This window comes from Pongo pygmaeus, chromosome 5 (genome assembly GCF_028885625.2).
Source record: "Pongo pygmaeus isolate AG05252 chromosome 5, NHGRI_mPonPyg2-v2.0_pri, whole genome shotgun sequence".
NCBI lineage: Eukaryota > Metazoa > Chordata > Mammalia > Primates > Hominidae > Pongo > Pongo pygmaeus.
The window spans coordinates 69,859,938-69,886,694 of record NC_072378.2 but is presented as its reverse complement, the minus strand read 5'-3'; the positions used below and the strand labels follow the sequence as shown (position 1 = coordinate 69,886,694).

The window sequence follows — 26,757 nt, the reverse complement described above, 5'->3', positions numbered from 1 at the left end:
GTGCCATTGCACTCCAGCCTGGGTGACAGCGTGAGACCCTGTCTCAAAAAACCCCAAAGGTATACAGGGAGTATTCTGAGAGTAGAAGAGCATTAAATCAGATAGGGCATCAAGAAAAGCTTTTGATGGCAGGTGGCATTAGAGTTTAATTTTAGAAGGTAAACAGAATTAGTTCTGAAAGGATGGGTAAACACATGAGGAGGTACAAAACACACGAGGTGATACAAAAACACATGATACAAAAACACATGAGGTGATACAAAAAGCATGAGAAAATGCAAGCAATCAAAAACCATGAATAGCATGACCACAGCAAAGGGTGTGGGGGTGTGTGTGTGTGTGTGTGTAGGATAAAAAGAAAACAGAGAATCAGAGACCAGATTATAGAGGACTTGATGCTCTTATCCATGGAATCTAAACTTCACTGTGAATACCACAAAGCATCATGAAAGATTTTCAAATGAGACCAATATGGTTTGATATTAGATGGCCAATATAATCTATGGCTTCATTGGATGATCATTTCATCTAACGAGGAAGTGAGAATGGGGAGAAGGGAGTATACATGTGGCGGGTAACCAGTTTGAACAATAATTTAAGTAAAAGTGATGAAGGCTGAACTAAGGCAGTGGCAAAGAAGAAGAGAAGCATCCATCAGCCACTAAGAAGGTTAAATGTTTTAAAACTTGGCAATTCCATAGATATGGGGTATAAATAAGAAAGCAGAGTCAAGAACAGTTTCTAAGTTTCTCACTAGGCAGATGGTGATGCCATTCCAGTAGATGTGGAATCCAGAGAAGTAATCAGGGGACAGATGCACTGTCTGAAAACACTAGATTTGAAGCACCCATGAGACATCTCCGTGAAGATGCTAAGTAGGCCTCTAGGTGTGTAAGTCTAGAGCACAGCACAGAGGACAAGCTAGAGATATATATTAATATTTGAGAGCTACCAATGGTAAAGATGGATATGGAATGATGCTGTCCAAGAAGAATGTATAGAGTGAGAAGAACAGAAGACAGAGGCTAAAACACAAGAACAGCTTTCATAAAGGGGCAACGAAAGAAAAGAAGCCCATATAGGAAGCAGAAAAAAAGCCAAGATGGAAAAAACCAGGAGAGGTGGATCCCACAAAAATGGAGAAAGGAAAGTATTTCAAGAAGGAGTTTTCAGTAGTCTTAAATGTCTTAATGTTCAAATAAAAGAAAAGAGATCACTGGATTTGGCAAGCTTCAGTGGAGTGGTGCAGACAGAAACCAAAAAAGTGAAAAAAAGCGGGGAGTAATAAAGTGACTGTTCTCTTTCAAAAGGTTCAACCCTACCCCCCAACACTCTCAGAAAAAGGGGAAAGGGGGACAAGTACAGAATAAAAGATCAAGGGAAATATTTATTATTATTATTATTAAGATGGAAGAAATGGGAATAACTTTATCTATTAAAGGATTAATTACTAAAAAGAGAAAGAGTTTAAAGATACTGATGAGAAGGTATGAGTTCCAAAACGGAGAGGGTAATTATTCTTGAACAGATTATAAATCTTTCACTGAACTAAAAGGAAAACATAGGTTAATTAATGTTGGTAGGTAGCAAGAAATGTCTTGAACTTCAAAGATAAAGTAGAAAGCAAAAGCAAAGCTAACTGTGAGAAATGAAGGGAGCAGTGAAAACCTGATGTTTGAGGAAAGGTGAAAATTTGGGAGAGTGTCTAAGGGAATAGATAGGAAGCTAACTAGAGATAACTAGATAGGGACCTCGTGGACCTACAGTGCTGCTGATTCTGCATGTCTGTGTGATCTTTTTTGGAAGAGCTCAAAGGCTAGGTATAAAAACAGTAATATAGATTTGCAAGATGACTAGGATAGAAAAACAGAGTAATACATGAAAGACAAAAGTAATCCATGAAGTCTCAGACTTGAGTCAGGAAGGGAGTAAAACCGTGAAGGGGAGGGAGACTTAAGAAAATGTAGCAGGAATCGGCCAGGTGCGGCGGCTCACGCCTGTAATCCCAGCACTTTGGGAGGCCGAGGCAGGCAGATCATAAGGTCAGGAGATCGAGACCATCCTGGCTAACACGGTGAAACCTCATCTCTAAAAAATACAAAAAGTTAGCTGGGCATGGTGGCGGGTGCCTGTAGTCCCAGCTACTCAGGAGGCTAAGGCAGGAGAATGGCGTGAACTCGGGAGGCGGAGCTTGCAGTGAGCCGAGATCTCGCCACTGCACTCCAGCCTGGGTGACAGAGCGAGACTCTGTCTCAAAAAAAAAAAATGTAGCAGGAATCATAAATGAGTCTAAAAAGCAGATGAGAAGGGAGTGAGAGAAAAAGAAGGATAAGACATCAACAGTAACAGAATGGAATGTTGGCTGAAATTTCAGGACTACAGTGTAGCCATGGGTATGAGTTCAACATGGAGTGGAATGAAGGGACACTGGAGTTGAGAAAGGCATGCTGATGCATAATGAATTATCTAAAGGGTTGACTCATCAAATTACCAAAAATGATTCTAGATCTAAGTACGTTAAGATCCAAGAGGAGAATCTTTTCCCAAACATAATCATGTTACAAACATTTGTCAATGTCTTTTTTTTTTTTTTTTTTTTTTGAGACGGAGTCTTGCTCTGTCTCCCAACCTGGAGTGCAGTGGCATGATCTCGGCTCACTGCAAGCTCCGCCTCCCAGGTTCACGCCATTCTCCTGCCTCAGCCTCCCGAGTAGCTGGGACTACAGGCGCCCACCACCACGCCCAGCTAATTTTTTTGTATTTTTAGTAGAGACGGGGTTTCACCGTGTTAGCCAGGATGGTCTCGATCTCCTGACCTCGTGATCTGCCCGCCTCGGCCTCCCAAAGTGCTGGGATTACAGGCGTGAGCCACCACGCCCGGCCGTGTCAATGTCTTTTATTCCCCTGGGATAACCAGGACGTCATTATATTAAAGAAGAATAGATGGTAGCACAGCTTGGATGATACAAGCCTCAAATAAAGTGGTTTTATATGACAGTGGAGGAGTAATGATTGCAATTAGAAATGGAAAGCAAGAGGGCTATTTTCCTTACTTTAGGTGGTACTTAGTAAATGACGAACTGAGCTTCTATAGCAGGTATTACCAAGACATGGCCTGTGAGATTTGGCTACTGCTGTTTTTGAATTAATAAAGTTTGTCTGAAACACAGTCATGCTCATTTGTTTCTGTATTTTCTGTGGTTGTTTTCATACTACAATGGTATTGTTAAGTAGCTGCAAAGAGATTGTATGGCTTACAAAGCCAAAATACTTACTATCCGGCCTTTTTTAAAAAAAAGTTTGCCAACCTCCACTCTATAGCCGGGGGAGTGAAGACATGGGGGCGAGGAGGGGGAAAAAAAATCTGTTTCAGTTACGCCTCCACTTTCAGAAGTAAGTGGCAATAACATTCTTTGAAGAAAATAAAGGCAGTCTGTTCCCCTCAAATAAGGATTTCAAAGGACACTGGAAAAAATATGCTGGGAAGATGTATGAGGGTGAATTGAGGCAGATCATAAGGTCAGAAATAAGGTTATTTATAGAGAGTAAAAATGGCAAAGGAGCAGTTGGGAACTTTAGGTTGTAAAGGCCTGGAATATATATGAAAGATGGGGAATATGTTTAATAATTAGTTAATAAGAAATAATAAGATTCATCCAGTAGTGAGAATTGTAGAAAGGATAATCATTAATAGTTTAGTTTCTGACACTTTCAGAAATGCCTGCTAGCCATATAATATAATATAATATAATATAATATAATATAATATAATATAATATAATATGAAGGTAGAAAAACGTGGCAGTTTATAAAAAGAGGTGAGGATTGGGGTGGGAGACAGCTAGAACAGTGGGGATAGGACATGCAGAAACATGGTCTAAAAACAGAGACTAACAAAACTGGCACTGAATTACAAATGTTGAAATTCTTAGGGCAATTTCAAAGTAGCTGTGCAGCTCACAAAGAGAAATACAGTCATGTGAAAAAGACTAAAGAAATCTCTTTCAACTGCTTAGTTTCAGTTGTGAGTTTGCTATTTCATTATTAGGAAATTACAGTAGAATGACACTTTTTTTTAATCACTAGAAAGACATGTTGATAATTTATTTGCTAAATGTTTATTTTTTAAAAAGTTTTCACATGTATATTTTCCAAACTGTTATTATATACTTACCTGCTTTCTTACTAAGCTTATATAAAAAAGTTTGGCGAGGGTCTGAGTGATCTCGACATGTCAGCTGCAAAAGCGAACCTGATTTTTTCCATTTCTGCATAAACCAGAGACCTAGAGAATCATATATGATATAGAAGTATGAAATGAAATATATAGAAACATATGCCAAGATTATTAATTTTAATATATATTTCACTTCAAAAGATGACATTGCCTAAATTAGCATTTTTGTTGGCTAATCAAAAATATATTTGGAAAATATTTCCATGTTCTGATAACATTTATAATAAACATGCATGCTTAGGTTAATTATGAATTAATGGTGGTTGATGGACGGCTTGCTATTTCTATTTCATTCAGTAATGAAATAGATAATAGCATATGAAGAACAAACTGGAAAAATTATACCTTTCAATATATTTGTTCAAATGATAAAGAAGATGAAGAAAAACTTCAAATACAGTAGTAGGTCAAATGCCTATGCAGAATGATCAGTCTATAATTACAGTTTAGTTATGACATAATAGACTAATTGCAAAGTGACCACATCTTAGAATGAAAAATTGTTTAATGTTTTCTAATAACAGCTGAATATCATTTGTTTTATATTAATTATTTTTTTATATTATCAGTAACCCATATTTAAATGCATCTTGCTCTTCAGGAAATTAAGCAAAATTTCAATCACTCAAGCTGGTTTTCAAGACTATGAAATATTCCTTTCCATTTTCATTGCTTCTAATATTAGGGAAACAGGAGAAAAGACTGGGAAAACAATCCTTTAATTGGTTAAATCCGATAGCTGGAAACATATCTGGGAAAAAGTTTAGTGAAGAATGAAATTCAAAGTACTACATTTGATTCATGTTGGGTTCTATTATACATTATTTAAGGACTTCATTTTTCTCATTTCCTCTTTTTCAAACTGTAAAAGTCTAAAACTGGCTGTATTTTTAAATCACCAACTTGAAATGGGATACAGGAAAAATGGTATGGTTTGTCATTAAAAGGAAGTGGTAAAGGAAATAGAAATAAGATTTTCAGGGATCAATGAAAAGAGACAGAGTTAAATATAATTTCTTCTCAATGGGAATCAATTGACTAACTTATAGATCATTTTTGCAAACATCTAAGGGAAAAACCAAGCCAAACAAAAGGCAAATCAAGGCCGGGCGCAGTGGCTCACGTCTGTAATCCTAGCACTTTGGGAGGCCGAGGCAGGCGGATCACGAGGTCAGGAGATCGAGACCATCCTGGCCAACATGGTGAAACCCCGTCTCTACTAAAAATACAAAAATTAGCTGGGTATGGTGGCGTATGCCTGTAGTCCCAGCTACTCCGGAGGCTGAGGCAGGAGAATCGCCTGAACCAGGGAGTCAGAAGTTGCAGTGAGCCGAGATCGTGCCACTGCACTCCAGCCTGGCAACAGAGTAAGACTCTGTCCTAAAAAAAAAAAAAAAAAATCAAAGTACCAAATATTTGTTGACGAGAATATAAATACTAATCAAATTTAGGGTCTTAACATTCATATTAACTTCTTTAGAAATTCTGAATCACCTTCTTAAAAATTATATTCTCATATCTCTTTACTCTTTTTGAACCAAAATTAGCTAATATTCTATATAAAATGTTATAACTTTATAATGTATTAAATGTAGGTGTTTGTTATCTGTTCAAGTAATGGGGTGACAAAACTGTTTATAAGATAAAACTTTACTAAAAATATTTTGGATTTAATGAAAAAAAGAAAAAAATGCTCTTGTGAATTTTGACAAATACCATCTCAATTTAAGAAAAGCCATTCTCCAAAATGACTTTTATCAACTTATTTCATGTGCATAACAAAACAGAAAATTAGCTACATTTTTTGTTTCACGAAATGTCCAGTATGTGACAAATTGGTTCTAAAATAAACATCAGAAAATACTAAGTTCATATTTTTCTCCCTATTCCATATTTTTAATACAGAACAATAAAACTTTTTACCTGTATTAACAAGAGCACTGCTGTTGTAGAGTGTACCAAGGTGAGGTCCAGAAAGAGACAGAAAGGTATGAAGTTTGTTGAGGTAATATTTAAACCTTGGCCTTGTAAGCACTGAACGAATTATTAAATTGCCCAACGAATGTCCAATAAAGCTTTAAGAGGAAAAAAAAAATTATTTTTCTCACAGCATTAGTTTTAGAAACAAAAATCAAAGCTGATCCACTATAAAATGGATGTGAATACTAACAATTTGAAAATTTCTAATGTTGTAAAAGTATAGTGATACTTTGAAATGATATACCACATTTTGAAGGAAAAAATGTACGAATGTATAGAAGATCCTCATTATTACATAATTTAAATGTTTATAGAAACAACATATTAATCTGAAAACTTTTACTCATAGTTTATAACTGCTTAGATATAAATACGTACTAAAGATAATATAATGACTAGATTACATATTTGCCTTCTTAGGTACATACACAAATTATTTACTTATTAATTCATCATTTCAAACAAAATGATGAATTTGTATTTATAAAGGACAACTTGGAGAAATTATATATCTGTTTCTCTTATTCTCTAGTCTATACTTCAAAGATGGACAGTTTTTGACTAACAATATTTTCAAGGCATAGGTAAAATATGTGCATTTTCCTACTATAAATCTTCAATTATACAAAAAGAATAATATTTATGTAGCTAGCACTTCACTTTTGTTATGAAATGGTTTAAATCAGTGGTCCCCAACCTTTTCGGCACCAGGGACTGGTTTCACTAAAGACAATCTTTCCACAAACAGGAGTTGTGGGGATGCTTTTGGGATGAAACTATTCCAACTCAGGCATTAGATTCTCATAAGGAACACACAGCCTAGATCCCTCGCATGCGCAGTTTAAAATAGGGTTCACAAATCTAATGCTCACCGATGATCTGACAGGAGGCTGAGCTCAGGTGGTAATGCTTGCTCACCCGCCCCAGTGCTCCTGCTGTGAAGTCTGGTTCCTAAGAGGCCACGGACAGGTACCAGTCTGTGGCCCAGGGTTTGGGGACCCCTGGTTTAAATCAAAAGAGCCTGTTTACTTACTGTTGTTTTACAACAGATGGTATAAGATTCCCTGGGGACAATTAGCAGTGAAAGAAGAGAGCTTGAGAGCTGTCTAAACACTGGCTTACACGTATATCTTGCGAGATGCTCAGGACAAACTTCCCTCCCGAACTGAACTTCCTAAAGTAGTGGGGGTGGGAATTCTGATGGTAGCTGACAGTCTACAATCAACCAGATTACACTTTTGGAAAATGATTGATTATAACTGACAATCTAACCTGAAAGACAATACTTTTGAGGAGGAATAAATAAGTTGAAATATTATTTTTCTCATCATAAAATAAATGAATAAAAGCTAAACAAGATTTTAAGATCCACAAATGAATAATTACAACAAGAAAATAATCTCTTCCTCCAAACAACAAACCTGAACCTTCTCCCATATTTTAACAGAATTCTGTTTTTTAAAAAATGACTTTAGGTAAAAACTGCTTATCTCTCTTCTTATTCCCTGTACTTCAAGTTGGAAACAAACTGTCCAAAAGCTTACAGTATGCAGAACCAGCTTCTTCCTCTAACCTAGTTAGGATATGAATATAGTCACAGTTTATTCTACCCTTTTGGAAACAAAGACTCTTCTCTCCTACATCTATTAACAAGATCTAATTAAATAATGAAACCCATATTGGTGTAATCATCATGTCTTGCTTGTGGAAAACTGACTCACAAAAGTATACAGTAGTCATAAAATCTGGCTGGGCAATGTGGCACACGTCTGTAATCCCAGCACTTTGGGAGGCCAAGGTGAGAGGATCACTTGAGCTCAGGAGTTCGAGACCAGCCTGGGTAACACGGTGAAACCCCCATCTCTACAAAAATTAGCTGGACATGGTGGTGCATGCCTGTAGTCCCAGCTACTTCGGGGGCTGAGGTGGGAGGAAAGCCTGAGCCCAGGGGGTTGAGACTGCAGTGAGCCGAGATGGCGCCACTGCTCTCTAGCCTGGGTGACTGAGCAACACCCTGCCTCAAAAAAAAAAAAAAAAAAAGTATACAAACTTTGAAAGTATTTTTGTTGCTTCATATGCATATACCATATACATATGTGTAACTCACAGAGCCTACACTTCTTCCACTTAAAGTGTACAATTCAATGTTTTAAAATATATTCACAGAGTTGTAACTCTCACTATAATCAATTTTAGAACCTTTTTTCCACCTCAAAAAGAAATCCTATATCCTTTAGTTATTCCCACCATCCCCCATCTTTCCCAGCTCTAAGCAAACACTAACCTACTTTTTTCTCTACAGATATGCTTTTTTGGACATTTCATATAAATCTTTTCCTAAAATCTTTACTTTTTTTCACTATAAATTAATTTGAGTTGTAGTCTCCTATATTTCAGAATAGGACAACCCTACCGCAAATTCTGTTTAACTTTTCTATAATTCATAGAAATATAAAAATAAATTGCATAATATTAAAGAAGATACCTTATTTTTGAGACTGTTAGACTATATATCTGAATATACTGTATTATCTCATCCAAAAGACGATCAGTCATGCTATCAAAATCAGCAAAAGTATCATTCTAAAAAGAAAGCAAAGCACATACATTGTATTTGGGAATATGTATAATCACATGAAAAACTAACAATATAAACATTATTTTTAATTTAGGCACTGAAAATATGGTTAAGTCCAATGTTTTTTAGAGAAGTTAGTGAGTGTAATATTTTTTATATTAAAACGAGCAAAGACAGTAAATTTCCAGGGGAAAAAAAGGTTCAGTGTTCTTAAAATACTTGCATTATTTGTTTGTTTAGCTCACTACCAGTATGAAACATAAGATGTTTACAATGGTTTAATTCATGAAATATTTCTATAGAAATGTGAAATTCTAGAAATATTTCATATGTGAAGCGATCATAAGTCAAAATGTAAATCATATATATTTCCTTTGGATATACATTTATATTAAATTTCATATAAATCAGAAAAATTATTTCTACTATTATAGGCATTTTGTAGTAAGGCAAAATTTAGGTAGAAACTGGTACAAAAATGTTTGTTTTCACTGAAAACACTGTCATATTGTACCTGATTTCTCTCAGACATAAGAAAATCAATTCTTCCTCCAGGCAGTCCAAGTTCAATGTAAGTTTTTACTAATCGGAGATCTGCACTGTTTCCTAAAAAATGAAAAATGATGTTTAAAGGATGAGATAAAGTAAAAGGTACAAAATACACTATCACATATTTTTACAGTTTTTAGAGACAAGCTTATGGCCTATGCCATTTGTGAATAGACAATATACAATGAGATAGAGTTCTCAATTTTTATGTCAAAGCTGATTTCTATTAGCCAGGCAATGTCAATTCAACAGTTTTTTTTTTTCTTTTTTCTTTCTTTTTTTTTTTTTTGAGATGGAGTCTTGCTCTGTCGCCCAAGCTGGAGTGCAGTGGCATGATCTCGACTCACTGCAACCTCCGCCTCCCAGGTTCGAGCGATTCTCCTGCCTCAAGCTCCCGAGTAGCTGGGACTACAGGTGCATCCCACCACGCCCAGCTAATATTTTGTATTTTTAGTAGAGATGGGGTTTCACCGTGTTAGCTAGGATGGTCTTGATCTCCTGACCTTGTGATCCGCTGGCCTTGGCCTCCCAAAGTGCTGGGATTATAGGCGTGAGCCACCGTGCCTGGCCAATAGTTTGTTTCTTAGGTGGTTTTGGTGGCTTTCACTTTTCTACCTAACAGTGTATTTATTTATCAAACTGTTAGCACATCACTTTGGTGACTCCTGGCTACAGTAGCTATAAATGGTGCCTTACCATCACCATTCTAGGTAATCATACAGCAAACTGTGAATGCATTTTAGATTTAATCTGTTAACCTTCCTTTGGTGATACTGGCACAGACTGAGAAAAATAAAAATCCATTTAAATATCTAAGAAAGTTTATTTTAATAATTATTAACTCAAAAGGCATCTACACATATACTTACAATACAGATATAAGACACAAGTGTTCTTCAAAAAGTTCATGGAAAATGCATCATAAAAAAAACTACGTATGGGTTTCAAAAATTTTTTACACCAAAATAAACACATACTAATTTGTTATAACATGTTTGAATAGAATCTGGCTTGAGGCACTAAGAAGGATAAGAAATCAGTTTGAGGCTGGCCACGGTGGCTCACGCCTGTAATCCCAGCACTTTAGGAGGCTGTGGCGGGTGGTTCACGAGGTCAGGAGATCAAGACCAGCCTGGCTAACACAGTGAAACCCTACTAAAAATACAAAAAATTAGCCGGGCGTGGTGGCAGATGCCTGTAGTCCCAGCTACTTGGGAGGCTGAGGCAGGAGAATGGTCTGAACCCGGGAGGTGGAGCTTGCAGTGAGCCGAGATCGTGCGTGCCACTGCGGACGGAGTGAGATTCTGTCTCAAAAAAAAAAAAAAAAAAAATCAGTTTAAAAAGAAACCTTATCAAACAACATGAATTCTACTAAAATGGAAGCAAGAACAAACATCAAACTTATGGTGAAGCTTCAGTGGAAGAATGGTGAAATAACGGAGGCTTTACAAAAAAGTTTATTGGGAAATGCCCCCAAAGAAATCAGCAGTTTACAAATGGGTAACTTGTTTAAAGAAGGGAAAAAACAATGTTGAAGATGAAGCATACAGCAGTAGACCACCCACATCAATTTGTGAGGAAAAACTTCATTTTGTTCACGCCCTAATTAAAAAGGACCGACAATTAACAGCACAAACAATAGCTGACATCTTAGACATCTCAATTGGTTCAGCCTACAGAAATCTGACCGAAAAATTAAAGTTGAACAAACTTTCCACTCAATGGGTGTCAAAACCATTGTGCTCAAATTAGCTGCAGACAAGAGCAGAGCTTTCAATGGAAATATTAAACAAATGGTATCAAGATCCTAAAGCATTTCTTCAAAGAATTGTAACAGGAAATGAAACATGGCTTTACCAGTATGATCTTGAAGACAAAACACAATCAAACCAATGGCTATCAAGAGGTAGAAGTGGTCCAGTCAAAGCAAAAGTGGACCAGTTAAGAGCAAAGGTCAAGGCAACAGTGTTTTGGAATGCTCAAGGCATTTTGCTTCTTGACTTTCTGGAGGACCAAAGAATGATAATATCTGCTTATCATGAGAGTGTTTTGAGAAAATCAGCCAAAGCTTTAGCAGAAAAATGCCTGGAAAAGCTTCACCAGAGAGTCCTTCTCCATCATGACAATATTCCTACTCATTATTCTCATGAAGAGGGCAATTTTGATGAGAAATCATTAGGCATTCATCTTACAGTCCTGATTTGGTTCCTCTGACTACTTTGTTTTCTTATCTTAAAAACTCTGTAAAGGGGAACCATTTTTCTTTGGTTTAATGTGTAAAAAAGAAGGCACTGACATGACTAAATTCCCAGGACCCTCAGTTCTTGGAAATTTACTAGAATGGCTGGTATAATTGCTTACAAAAGTGTCTTGAACTAGACAGAGTTTACACTGAGAAATGAAGTTTATATTTCTATTTTTATCTTTTAACTCCATTTTTCCACAATTTTTGTTTGTTTATTTGTTTGAGACAGAGTCTCACTCTGTTGCCCAGGCTAGAGTGCAGTGGCTCAGTCTTGGCTCATTACAACCTCTGCCTCCTGGGTTTAAGTGATTCTCCTGCTTCATCCTCCCAAGCAGCTGGGATTACAGGCTGGCCAGCACCATGCCTGGCAAATTTATTTTTCCACATTTTTTCTGAATTCCTCTCATATATAAATATATAAATAATTATCTTCAAAAATAGTTTAGTGGATTCCTTCGGTTTACTAACAATATAAGCATGTCGTTATAAACTGCTGAATTTTTATTTTACCTGATATTTATCTTTTAGAATTTTATGATTTAATGCATTGACAGAGATAATTGTTTTATTCTTCATTTTAAAAGGCGTACCTCTAATATTCACCACAAACTATAAGTTTTCTATAGGCTCGAAATATATATGCTTAATCACATTAAGGAAAAGACTAATCCTATTGAGATCGAAGTTTTGTGCTTACTTGTAATAATTAGGAATGGATATTAAATTTTATAAAGTTTCTGACTTGAATTGCTGATGTAGGGTATTTTATTACTGAAATTTCTTATACTTACTTATCCTTCCATTCTGGGAAATAAACCTTATTTGTTATAGTAACTTACTCTAATATATTAATTCCAAGTGCTAGAGTTTTGTTAAATATATTTGAGTTCATTAAGTTTTTTTTTTTTTTTTTTTTTTTGAGACGTAGTCTTAGTCTGTAGCCCAGGCTGAAGTGCAGTGGCGCGATCTCGGCTCACTGCAAGCTCCGCCTCCCAGGTTCATGCCATTCTCCTGCCTCAGCCTCCGGAGTAGCTGGGACTACAGGTGCCCGCCACCACGCCCAGCTAATTTTTTTGTATTTTTAGTAGAGACGGGGTTTCACCGTGTTAACCAGGATGGTCTTGATCTCCTGACCTTGTGATCCGCCCGCCTCGGCCTCCCAAAGTGCTGGGATTACAGGTGTGAGCCACTGCGCCCAGCCCATTAAGTATATTTATGTCAGATTGGTCTACTGTTTTTTGGTAGCAGGTGTTGGTGTGATATCTTTATTGGATTTGGTAAGAAGGTTAGGTTAACCTTAAGGAATAAAATGGGCTGCCTTCTATCTTTTTCTCCATTGTTCTAGAACAATTTATGTAACATAGGGATTATTTGCTTCTTAAAATTTTTAAAAAAGAATTTGCCAGAGATTCTACTGGGTCCAGAAGTCTTTCTTGGGGGATAATTCTTTGAAAACTTTATTGTTTGGGGGGAGAGAAGAAAAGTTAGCATTGAGAATATTTTATTTCTTGAGAGTCTGGTTATTTTTTTTTTAAAGAAAAATCTCCAATTTTATGACAATTTAGTACCAGGGACATTTGTTTAATATTTTCATAATCCATAAAAATCTAGTTTGTTGCTATAGAATCTCATTATAATACAGTAATATTGCATTGTTCTAGAGATATTTGGCATCTTCTAACAGTTCCTACATCTAGAAAAAAACTGTTGAGTAACCAAAACAGCTGTCATAAAACCCCAGCACTAAAGCCAGGTACCTGTATTTATAATTTAATTTTTATAACTTAATTAATGAAATTTTTAACTTCTAGAAATACGGATTTTTCTAGCACACAAAGTTTAAAGCAGCCAGGTAAAAGGGAACCAGAAAGACTATCAAAGGGAGACAAAATAACTGCCATGAGGTGACAGCTGGCAAAACCAACAATAAGAGAGAAGATAAAAAAAAAATCCACTGAGTTCATGTCCTTTGCAGGGACATGGATGAAGCTGGAAATCATCATTCTCAGCAAACTAACACAGGAACAGAAAACCAAACACTACATGTTCTCACTTCTAAGTAGGAGTTGAACAATGAGAACAAATAGACATAGGGAGGGGAACATCACACACTGGGGCCTGTCGGGGGGTGACTAGGGGAGGGATAGCATTAGGAGAAATACCTAATGTAGATGACAGCAAACCGCCATGGCACGTGTATACCTATGTAACAAATCTGCATGTTCTGCGTATGTATCCCAGAACTTAAAGTATAATGAAAAAAAAAAATCCCAAATTAAACAAAATGTTGGCACATAAGTGTCAGTTCCATGGAAAATTTACTTACGAAGGAATCTAATATTACACTTAGGATAAGTAAAATTAAGCATATTTCTGTTTCAGAATGCATTTAAGATTCAATTAATTTAAGCAATTAAAAAGTCTTTTTTTAGTTCAAAGACTAAATGAAACTAAATGAGATCTATTAGGAAAAAAATATATTGAGTTGCTCTAGGTTACATCCATAGATGTCACATACCATCTAAACCATGCACACAGACAATCAGATGTACTCCATCTTCAGAACCATCCTCTTCTTCTACGCTAAAATAAGGTACTGAGGATGCCAGCAGAGGAACTTCACTGTACATGAACCCAGGAAGTTTTAGTAGCTTCAGTTCTTCTTTTGCCTGAAGGAAGCTGAAGTAAAATACAAAAGACACTCTTTATTAAGGATCATATTCAGTTGTTAGAACCCTCCTGAATTTAGAGAATTGTAGAAGTGGAAACCCAACAATATTTGGTTTTAAAACCGTGAAAATATGTGGCATCACCTAAGTGATTTAGAAATCAGAGAGTAATTTTCTTTATTTTTTGCAGTACATAGTCTATCAAATACAATGAACACTTTAAACCTGAAATCACTTGAAAATATTCTTTTAAACTTGAAATCAACTCTAAGAAAACATTCTGAGTGAAGTTATACTTTCTGCAAAATTTAATACTGTATGCACAGAAAAGCTGGGAGAGGGACTGGAGAAGTGATAATCTGATGTTTATCCTGTAATGAAATCTTATCCCCTTTGCTCCTTTTTAATCTTGCATAAATGGAAGGGAAGGAGGGATTTACAAAATGTAACAGTGAGAATGGAGTTACAGTATTTAGCAGATTAGGTTATTTGTATTTTTCTCTAAAAATACCAATAAGAAGGAGCAGAATGAAGAGGGGAATGTGACTACATACAATTAGTGGTATATACTTGTTTGCAATGACTGACAATCTAACCAATTTGGGGATTGCAAACATCAAAAATTATTAACTATTTAACATACATCATTTGGACTGACAAAGTGAAGCTGGAAGAGGAACCTGATGAACACTAAACTGAGTAGGATAAGCTGGCCAAAAATATGTAGAGTCTATATTAGAGATCATTGCTTTCTGATGACTCAGACAGTCTGAAGTAACCAGACAGTGATATAAACTTTATTTTCCCTGCATATTACAATTTTTTAATTGGCTATTGTTACCTCAGTGGTTTCACTAGCTTTAGACACTATGTATCTTAATTTCTGTGTATAAATCAGAATAATCTGGGAACTTAAAAAATCTCTCTCTATATATACATGCCAAGATCTCTTACCCCAAATATTATGACTCAGTCTGGCTGAGGCAATAGAATATTTTAAGAACCAGTACACGCTGGTAAACCTGTATCATACCCATATTTTTCTGGATATTTTACTGGTACATGAAATCTCAATTCTGGAAACCACTGACTTAGCTGAAGGCAATCAGCATCTGGTAAGTTTAAGAAGTTTCCACTACCCTGTTACTCATTTAACTAATATTATCCTTATTTCCTAGATAAACTCATAAAACTTGGCTTTTGTCTGGAAGTTAATGGAGGAGAAATGAGGGACTGATGAAAGAAGGGTTTTAAGCTCAATTATTCCATACTTCTAACACAAAACTACCATTGGAAAATCTGTATCAGGAATGTCTATCCTATAGAACAGCAGAACAGCACGATCATTCAGGAACCATAGGTCTGTCTGGCCAAGGGTATATTATGTTTATTTCTCCATTTCGGATAGTCATCAAAGCAGCACTTTTGTATTACAGAGTATTACAGAAACCAGATAACAAAATAGACACTCAATTCTTTAGCACTATCTATGATTATATATATATATATGTATATATATGTATATATTTAGCAGCAGGTACTATTATATTCCATACTTACGCTTGTATTTGAGGTTTTGGTGAACTCATATACCAGGAAATTGAAGAAGTGAAGTTGTAAGAAGTACTGCTTGGCTGCTTTGTAATGGCATCAAATTTACTTTTGGAAGAATATTTAACATTACAAGGAGACTCTCGTGGTGCAGACGGGAAAGACAAACAACCAGAAGTACAGACAGTAGGCATATTTATACCATCTCTCAGATAGTCACTGTTTATTTTTTCAGATTTTATAAGTCTTTCTTCCATTAGTTCATCTCTGCTTGTATAGTGAGCATTTATTGTTCCATCCAAAGCTGAATAATCTGTTTCTTCATAGTACCCATTTTGAACCATTTGTTGATCCTGCTCTTCCTCCTCATCCTCTTTACCCTGTTCCTGCTGAAGATTACTAATTTCTTTTTCAGAAGTATCCTTCTGAGGGCTAAGTGCATTGCTGTAGCTAACAGCACATGTGTCAGAAATATCCGTACTGCTTTGAGAACCAAAATAATTTTCCACAAGCCCTTGCTTTACTATATCAGTACTGGCTGAAAAAGGATCACTTGTACCCAGATGAGTTTCACTTTCAACTGTAGGGATTTCTGAATACATCTGTTTGAGATTTAATACATCACTATTTTTTTTCATAGTTCTATCTTCACTAACATCTGTATTAGTAGAAATGGAACCTGAAATGACACAAGGAGTGCCTAAACAAATCAGTTTTGAATTTAATGTAATTGCTGTCCCTGTAGAGTTATTAGATTTATGAGGACTCTGGAAGCCTTTACACATAGTATCCAAGTTAGGTTTGGAGCTGCAACTACTTTTCACATCACTGGAAGTATCTTCATCTGAAAAAACAAATTGTAAAGGGTCTTTAATGCTTGAATTTAAGGAATGTATTGCTACAGTTTCATTGTCCAAGTTCCCTGAAAATACAACACTCTGCTGTTGCAAAGTGATACTTGACATTTTAGTATCATCACATTTTGGCAAATCAGTCGTTCCTAGATTTAATACGGTTTTGCTATCATTTAGATGGCATTCAGGTACAACAGATTTCTTAGAATTTTCATCAGGTGACAGTTCATCATCGGAAGGTAAAGAGTTTATGGATGTCAAAGATGACTGTATTTCACTTATAGCACTTGTACTCTCAGTACAATGATTTCCTAATGAAAATTTTACATTATAATCAGGTTTCATCAAAAGCTGAGGAAATAATCTTTCACTATTGTAAGGACCTTGCCCTTGCACAGTTTCAAAGACTAAATCAGTGTTTGGATGTGTCGCAAAAGAACTTGGTTCACTTTCAACACCTGAATCTGAAAATCTAGATGAGGCATATGTGGCATTAATATCTGGTAACTTAATTGTATCTCCACTTACTACAACATGATATTCTTTTGTAGAAGGGGCAGGTAGATTACTTCTTAATTTAGTTAATGATTCTCCAATAGAAAGACACTTTGCTTCTTGCAAAGCTTCCTTTTCAAATGTTATTTCTATAGATTTAGATTTACCATTAGATTCTAAGGACTCAAAGTTGGGTAGTAAATTATCCACAAGTATTTCTTCTTGTTGAAGCTCTGTCCAAGGTCCTAGTTTGACAGTTATTTTCTCTCCACTGAAAGGATCTTTATTACTGGGCTTTATTTCAATTGTTCTAGCTCCCAAAGATGGGGTTGTTTGATGATCACGGCAATCGTCTGATGACCTTCTGGATGCCAGATTGTGTTCCATTTGTGTAATTTCACTATCATCCTGGGAGATATCAAGTTTACCTGAAATGGACAAATTTGCACAAAGATTTAGGTTGCCAGAGTTCAAAGGATCAAACGGGTCTGGTTGCATATTTGCAATATCTGGAGACTTTTGTTCAGTTCTCTCTGTATTAGTTGGCAAACAGCTAGCTTCCTTTTGACTTGTCTGTCTCATGTAGGTCTTTGGGTCAAAATTATATCCACATATTGTGGGATCCAGACCTTCCTTCTGACTATGTGAAGGATTGCCTTCAAAGCATTTAGTGAGATCATTTGATGCCGTACTTTTCAAACATTTGTAGCCTACTAAAACCACAGAATCCTTAGAGTTCTGTTTTATTAATTTTTTTGTGTTTTCAGATTTCATTGTTTTCATAAGCTTAGTAACCTTAACTTTGGATTTATTTGATTCTTCATTCTTTCCTTTCAGAGATTTTGTTAGCTGCTTTTCACCTTCTGTATACCAAATACTGGAGGCACCAGCAGGTCTGACTTTCAACTCTGGGCTAGAAAGTCCTGCTACAGAGCTTTCTTCAGTCTCATATTTATCCATTTTACTGGACTCTGATCTCTGAAGATTCTGAATTCCCATCCAGGGTGCATCTAAGTCTTTTATCCAAAGAAAAAAAGATTCAGGTTTAAAACAAAGTGTGAGAACTCATATGATTAAGACTTCTTTTTCTAACTATAACTTTCTAATATCCTCAAACATAAATAAAACTAGAGACGGAAAAAAACTATTCCACATTAGGGAATGGTTTTATGTATATTAGGAAGAATATACTGAAAACTATACACATAGCTTGTATATTTTAGTTAGATTACACTTACCTTCAGTAACTGAATCTAAATACCTATCTTCAAAGATTATAGGTAATGAATTGAGATCTCCATCTAATTCACTACATTCAATAGGTAAGGGTGGAAGAGAACTGCAGAAGGAAGTATTTTTGATAGCGGTGCACATCTGTAGATGACTCTGAGCACTGAAAAATATTTCTTAAGTCAGATTGTAATTTAGAAAAATTATACCCAACTCCCCTTCGTAGAATCTACCCTTTCCCCTTCCCTCCTCAATTCCTATCCCTCATCTGCAAGACATAACCTTCTTATGAGAGAGCTGCTTGGTCAGCGATAAAAATTGGTAAAATGAAAATGATAGTTTGTTGGCAATAAATTATTGACTTATTAAATTACAGACTGCTAATTATTTATGTAATTCCCATTATATTCTTCCATACTTTCTTACGTTATTTCAAAGTGAATTTCTATGCTTAATGTCTCAACTTCTAAATCTGCTGCAAATCGCATATAAGAGAAATACCAAAAGCTTAACTGCTTAATAATTATTTGATGATAGTGCTGGGAAAAAGACGTGTTTCATTTCTACTGTTTCTACTTAACATATATTGACAAATAAAATTAACAGCTATTTTAAAACAAGATGTATAATTTTCTAATACAAAACAGTTAAAACAGAAAACCCTGTCTTATGGAAAATTTCAAAGAAATCAAAGAATAGTATAAAATACCCCATATACATACCTCCGAACTTCAACAGTTAACATATACCCTTTCTATTAGCACTCACTACCTACCCTGGTACTCTATGATTATTTACAGGATTTTTTTTTGTGGTATAATTTATATGCATTAAAATATAAATCTTAGCTGTATGATTTTGACAAATGGATATACGATACAGAACATTTCCATCTACTCGGATGGTTCCCTCATGTCTTCCCAATCCAGCCCAAGTCAATGCCAAGAAAACCATGTCCTGTCTTTTTTTCATCTTACTTTTGCCTGTTCTGTAATTTCATATAAGTAGAATCACACAGTATTCAATTTTTAATGTCTAGCTTTTTTTGCTCAGCATAATGTCCTCAAAATATTCTTTAATGCCAAAGAAAACCAGGACTAAATCTACTCAGTAGGAAAGATAGAAGGCATTTGTTCTGGATATTTTAATTGTAAATCATTTACAATTACAGAAGACAGTATATATGAAAATCTGTAATAAAAAAGGATGAACAAAAGAAATTCTGACCTGTGAAAATAAAGACAGAATATGGCTAATGGAAGGCTACAGCCAAAGCTGTATGACACTACCAAGATTATGGTAGATCTGATAAAAAGGGAGGGAGGAATACAGTGCATTATGCTTCTTTATATGTAAAGTATGGAACTTTAATGAAGTAACTAATAAGATGAAACCTAATTTGATTATAGATGGGATTTCTGAAATTCAAATTCTCCTAATTTCTTATATTGTTAACACTGTATATATTCTGTCACTGATAAATTCTGAGACAGGCATCTTATGTAAAAGGAAATAATATCATTTTAATTTTGAATTTATACTACTCACTGAAGTTCCTGGTATGCAATGGCAGCTTCTCTTGAATGCTCAAAACAAAAGAATGCCTCAGAAAATCTGCGTACCTAAAAAATTCCAAAGGAGAGTATTAATAACATGACGTATTTAAAAAGTCAATCTGGCATCTTATGGTAAGGAGAGAAACTGCCTCCATTAGGCCTTCCATAATCACCCGTCAGAATTAAACTTCCCTTCTCCCTCTTCAGTGTTGCCAATGTATTTTTGTACTGCATGAAATAAATCTGGAAAGCATATATAAATATAAACTATTATGACTACCACGATAGCCTTTACCACCTTTTGTCTTAAAATAAATCACCTCCCCTCCTAAAGTGTAATGTTCTTTAGAAGAGAAGCTATGGGCCAGGCGTGGTGCCTCACACCTGTAATCCCAGCACTCTGGGAGGCTGAGGTGGGTGGATTACCTGAGGTCAAGAGTTCGAGACCAGCCTGGCCAACATGGTGAAACCCCGTCTCCACTAAAAACACAAAAATTAGTGGGGCATGGTGGCAGGTGCTTGTAATCCCAGCTACTCAGGAGGCTGAGGCAGGAGAATCACCTGAACCCAGGAGGCAGGGGTTGCAGTGAGCCAAGATGGTGCCCTTGCACTCCAGCCTGGGTGACAAGAGTGAAACTCCTGTCTCAAACAAACAAACAAACAAAAAAAAGCAAAGCTATGTTTTGATGACCTTTGCATCCCCACAAAACATGTATCTTGGCATATTACAGAATAAAGTACTTGATAAATACATGTTGAATCTAGCTGAATACTTCTTCCATTATATTTGTATTTTAACCCTTTCATTTTTAATTATGAAAGGAAAGGCGTTGTCAGCTACTGGAGCAAAATTAGGCAACAGGAGCCGGAAAAGATGTCTTATTTGGACAGTACAGAGAGGAGAAATTATATTACATCTACAATTATTTTCTAAACAAAGTAAGATCTAGGATTCTTTGGTTTTAAATGTCCAACAAATTAGAGAACTATTTTACTTGTCATCAATATCTGGCCAGGTGAATTTCTGACTTACTAAACTTGTTTCCCTAAGCAGATAAACCTGGGTCTTCAGACAAACAAGTCAATGAGGGAAGTGGGAAAAGAAGATATCAATGAGAAGGATGCATTCTGTGTCTTTACTTTCATATGTGGTCCAAATGCTTTTTTTCCCCTCACCAACATGAAAGGAAAGGTGAGAAAAAAATAACAGCCTGTCTGTCTGGCTATTAAGATGGTTTCCTTTGGGGCTATAAAGCATAAAAAAGCGCATCTTTAAGTTATCTGGATTCCTGCGGTTGCAGCTGGACCTACGAAACTGGCGCTAGCTGCTTTTCCTTCTCTCTCTACCTTCTCTAAGTCCTACAATAATGATCATTTCTTGACAGTACTCTACCTCATAGTCTCCATACTAAAAACTTTATTCTAATTCTTTGACTTAAACCACATAAAAACTCAATGTCAAATTGAATGATGAAGAAAAAACAAAAAAAAACTCTAGGATATATTATCTTCATTTAATAGGTGAGGAAACAAAGACACAAAGAGGTTAATTATTTGGCCAAGATAACAGCTAGTAGGCAATAAACCTGTGATTCAAATGAAGATTTGAGAAACTCCAATTCTTGTGCTCCAAACACTTACCTTTTCCTTTCTGCATTAAGACTCCTTGTAGAAATCTTTCCTTTCTTGTATGCACCCAAATGAAGTTTTTTCTAAATTCACTCTCAGCATAATTATCATGCTGTAGCTATTACAACTAAGGGTATTAACTGTAGTGTTGGCCATAACTAAGGTATGACTGCCACCTGATGGCAATACAGCTAATTTTCAGGCAAAAGTTTGACAGAAAAAAATTTTTAATTTACAAATTTAAATTTCAAATATGGGGAATATATATATCACTGCTTTGTATATGTATGTATTTTGGCATGCATTTTTGATGTTTATAAAAAATGAATTTTGTGTGCCCAATTTAAAAAAACTTATTTGGCAACATCACTTATTCAAAAGCTAGGAGGATGACAGCCAAGCATTCAAAATAAGTATTTGTTAATGCTTCACAGAGTTAAATACTCCTGTATCTGTGTTCATTCTAACAATGCTGTTCAAATTGCTAACACAGTATTTATATTACAATTCTATATGTGTGCATTCAGATTAGATTCTAATCTTGAGTGCAGGGTCTATATCTGATAGATTATCTAATATCTATGCTACCTTGAGAAAAATAAGCACCTTGCAAATGTTTACTGAACAAATGTTTTTTACGTCCTTGCACTAACTCATAGCAAAATACCATAAAATTGTTTCATTACAAAGCTGATTTATACTTACTAGTTGATACAATTGCACTTGGTTTCAGTTATTTGCTTTCCCAATCCACACCACATTAAAAGAGCAAATTAGACAAAGAAAAATGAATTACAGAGGTAAGTACACAGGCAGTTACAAGAAATGATGAGAACGTGATGAAGAAATATCCATCCTTAAAAAAAAGCCTAGAATTCCCCTATAAAAGATCACACAAAATAAATAAAAAATTAATACTTGAGATCTTTTAATAGATATTCCAATATCCTGGCATTTTTAATAACATGGAATACCAGTGCATTAAAGCTGAGCACATTAAATAAAATTCACTACAACTAAATCATTATCATATATATATAATATATCATATCATACCTATACTAAAGTATGTTTAGTATAGGCATGCCTTGGAAATATTATGGGTTAGGGTCCAGACCACCACAATAAGGTGAATATTGCAATAAAGCAAGTCACATGAATTTTTTCAGTTTCCCAGTGTGTATAAAAGTTATGTTTACACTATACTGTAGTCTATTAAGTGTGCAATAGCATTATACCTTTTTTAAAAAAGCCAATGTGTATACTTTAAAAATACTTTATTGTTAAAAACGCTAATGATCATCTGAGCCTTTGGCTAGTTTTGCTGCTGGAAGGTCTTGCCTTGGTATTGATAGCTGCTGATCAGGGTGGCTGCGGTGGCTATGGCAATTTCTTAAATTACAACAATGAAGTTTGCTGCATCAATTGACTCTTCCTTTCACAAAATATTTCTCTTTAGCATGTGATGCAGTTTAACAGCATTTTACCCAGAGTAGAACTTCAAAATTGAGTCAATTCTCTTGACCCCTGCCACTGCTTTTTCAACTAAGTTTATGTAATATTCCAAATCTTTTGTTGTCATTTAAACAATGTTCACAGCATCTTCACCAGGAGTAGAGTCTATCTCAAGAAACCACTTTCTCTGTTCATCCATAAGAAGCAACTCTTCATCTATTCAAGTTTGATAATAAGATTGCAGCCATTCAGTCACATCTTCAGGCTCCACTTCTAATTCTAGTTCTCTTGCTATTTATACCACATTTGCAGTTATTTTCTCCACTCGTCTTGACCCCCTCAAAGTTACCTATGAGGGTTAGAATCAACCTCTTCCAAACTTCTGTTCATGTTGATATTTTGACCTCCTTCCTTGAATCATGAATGTTCTTAATGGCATCTACAATGGTGATTTTTTTCCCAAAAGTTTTCCTTTTGCCCAGATCTACCAGAGGAATCACCATCTGGGGCAGCCATCACCTTACAAAATGTATTTAAGTAATAAAGTTTGAAAGTCAAAATGACTCATGGATCACATGGGCTGAAGAATAGATCGTTGTGTTAATCCACATGGAAACATCATTAATCTCCTTGTATATCTCCATGAGAGGTCTTGGCTGAGTAGGTGCAATATTAATGAGCAATAATATTTTGAAAGGAATCTTTTTATTCCTGAACTGTAGGTCTCAACAGTGGGCTTAAAATATTTAGTAAACCACGCTGTAAACAGATGTGCTGTAATCTAGGCTTTGTTGTTTTGTTAATACAGCAGAGTAGATCCTGCATAATTCTCAAGAGCTCTAGAATTTAGGAATGGTAAATGAGTACTGGCTTCAACTTCAAGGCACCAGTTACATTAGCTCCTAACAAGAGAGTCAGCCTACCCTTTAAAGTCATGTACTGACTTCTCTTTTCTAGCTATGAAAGTCCTAGATGGCATTTTCTTCTACTAGAAGGCTGTTTTATCTCCATTGAAAATCTGTTGTTTAGTGCAGCCACCTTCATCAATTATTTTTGCTAGATCTTCTGGATAATGTGCTGTAGCTTCTCCATCAGAACTTGCTGCCTTACCTCACACTTTTATGTTATGGAGACTTCCTGCCTTAAACCTCAACACTCAATCTCTGCTAGTTTCAAATTTTTCTTCTGTAGCTTCCTTACCTTTCAGCCTTCATAGAATTGAAAAGAGTTAGGACCCTGCTGTGGATTAGGCTTTGACTTAAGGCACTGTTGTGGCTGGTTTGATCTTCTATCCAGACCACTCAACCTTTTCCCACATCACTACTAAGGCTGTTTCACTTTCTTATCATTCCATTAGAGAAGCATTTCAATTTCCTTCAATAACTTTTCCTTTACATTCACAAGTTGGCTGTTTGGTGCAAGAGACCTACCTTGCAGTCTGTCTTGGCTTTCGACATGCCTTCCTCCCTAAGCTTAATCATCTCGAGCTTCTGATTTAAATTGAGAAACTTGCAACTTTTCCTCTCACTTGAATACTCAGAGATCATTGCATATTAACTGGCCTAATTTAAATATTGCTGTTTCTCAGGGAATATGGAGACCCAAGTAGAAGAAGAGAGATGAAGGGAATGCTAGTTGGTGAAACAGTCAGAACAAACACAACATGTATTAAGTTCACTGTCATATATGGGCACTACAGTGGTGCTTCAAAACAATTCCCATAGTAACATCAAAGATTATGGTTAGAATATTTAAAGAAAAAAAATTACCCATTAAAGATCACACTACTGGCTGGGCATGGGGCTCATGCCTGTAATCCCACCACTTTGGGAGGCCGAGGTGGGCGGATCACCTGAGGGGAGGAGTTCGAGACCAGCCTGACCAACACGGTGAAACCCCGTCGCTACTAAAAATACAAAAATTAGCTGGACATGGTGGCAGGCGCCTGTAATCTCAACTAATTAGGAGGCTGAGGCAGGAGAATTGCTTGAACCGGAGAGGCAGAGGTTGCAGTGAGCCAAGATCGTGCCATTGCACTCCAGCCTGGATGACAAGAGCGAAACTCCATCTAAAAAAAAAAAAAAGAAAGACGTGCACGCCACCATGCCTGGGCTAGTAGTTGTATTTTTTGTAGAGATGAGGTTTCCCCATCTTGCCCAGGCTGGTCTGGAACTCCTGGGCTCAAGTGATCCACCCACCTCAGCCTCCCAAAATGTTAGCATTATTGGCGTAAGCCACCATCCCCCACCTGGATAGACTTATTTACTGGAAGTGCTAGACATGGTTTGTATATATACACATAAAGGTGATAAAATATTGTTTATGCTTATAGTCAAATTGGAAGTCTGCCTAAACCTTGCAAAATATAAAAGTATCAAATTATATACTACAAATAAGCAATATGTTCCCAGAAAGAAGTACTTCTACTTTATTTAGAAAATAGACATTCACATAATTATACTCAAAGAATATCATATCAAGTAGTTTAAGCAATAAGTATCTCTTCTTAAAAATGCAAACTTCATGTTTTGAGTAAATAATGCATCATTGTAAAGAGGTTCTTTAAGTAGAAAAGAATGGCTATACAAGCTATTCCTAACTTTTTCCCTCTACTAGAATATAAGTTCCATCAATACTGTTGAAAATACTATTTTATGATATTAAAATCTCAATAAAAGCTAGTAAGAATTCACTGACACTCTGGTTTCCTTACTGGAAGGTAATGGGTCCACATTAGAATCTAGGATCCTGCTAATCCATATGGCAGCTTTAAAGTATAAATTTCAAAAACATGCTCCTTCTACAGGCAGATGCAACTAGACTCCAAGGAGGACAGGCCAAATTTCAGTTCCCACTCTTTCTAGCACAGTTATTCAGGGAATACCCTAACCCTGTTAATCACTTGCAGAACTTTTAAAAAGTTCCCTAGGTCTGGACCTCATTCAGCACTGATTTAAGTTCCCCAGGTAATTCAAATGTACGGCTGGGGCTGAAAACTTCTATTTTAATGTCAAGTGAGACAACGAGAGTAGAACTTATCCTCTTCCTTCTGCAAACAACTGTAAAACTGGTTAAAATACAGAAGTGACTTTTTCAAGCACTGAGGAACAAGCACTAGACAGGCAATGCATCAGGAAAATATAATGTAAATCGAGATAAAATCAGCCAATAGAAAGAGACACCAAGATAATTGAGATGTTTGAATAAGTAGGCAATTTTTTAAAAAGTTACTTTTTTTTTACAGCAGTTTTAGGTTTACAGAAAAACTGATCAGAAAGTACGAAGAGTTTCCATATTGCCCTTCTTCCCCACCCCTACACATCCAGCTTCCCCTGTTATTTACATCTTGTGTTACTGTGGTACATTTGTTTCAATTGATGAACCAATATTAATATATCAATATTAAAGTCCATTATTTACATTAAGGTTCACTCTTGGTGTGGTACATGGGGCTTGAAAAATATATAATGACATATATATACCATTACAGTATCATACAGAATATTTTTACTGCCCCCCAAATCCCCTGTGCTCTACCTACCTGTCCCTCCCTCTGTCCCCCAGAGCCCCTGACAACCCAGATTTTTTTACTGTCACCATAGTTTTTCTTTTTCCAGAATGTCATATAGTTGAAATCATACAGTATATGTAGATTTTTCAGGCTGGCTTCTTTCAGCCTGCAATATGCTTTCAAGGTTCCTCTATGTCTTTTCATGGCTTCACTGATCA

General features: G+C 35.9%; 1 protein-coding gene across 20 annotated transcripts in view; it reads right to left on the bottom strand.

The window, feature by feature from the left end:
- FAM135A (family with sequence similarity 135 member A) overlaps positions 1-26,757 on the bottom strand; it is a 153,748-nt gene that overhangs the window by 18,608 nt on the left and 108,383 nt on the right. For 9 of the 20 annotated variants that reach the window (XM_054492354.2, XM_054492356.2, XM_054492357.2 and 6 more), the window contains 8 exons: positions 19,937-20,010; positions 18,397-18,551; positions 15,819-18,174; positions 14,108-14,268; positions 9,310-9,401; positions 8,703-8,800; positions 6,161-6,312; positions 4,175-4,285 (listed from right to left, as the gene is read on the bottom strand). In XM_054492354.2, coding sequence (XP_054348329.1) covers positions 4,175-4,285; positions 6,161-6,312; positions 8,703-8,800; positions 9,310-9,401; positions 14,108-14,268; positions 15,819-18,174; positions 18,397-18,551; positions 19,937-20,010 — 3,199 coding nt within the window. The remainder of the gene's footprint in view (positions 1-4,174; positions 4,286-6,160; positions 6,313-8,702; positions 8,801-9,309; positions 9,402-14,107; positions 14,269-15,818; positions 18,175-18,396; positions 18,552-19,936; positions 20,011-26,757) is intronic. The other 11 variants (XM_063666309.1, XM_054492364.2, XM_054492367.2 and 8 more) reach the window with 3 other exon arrangements.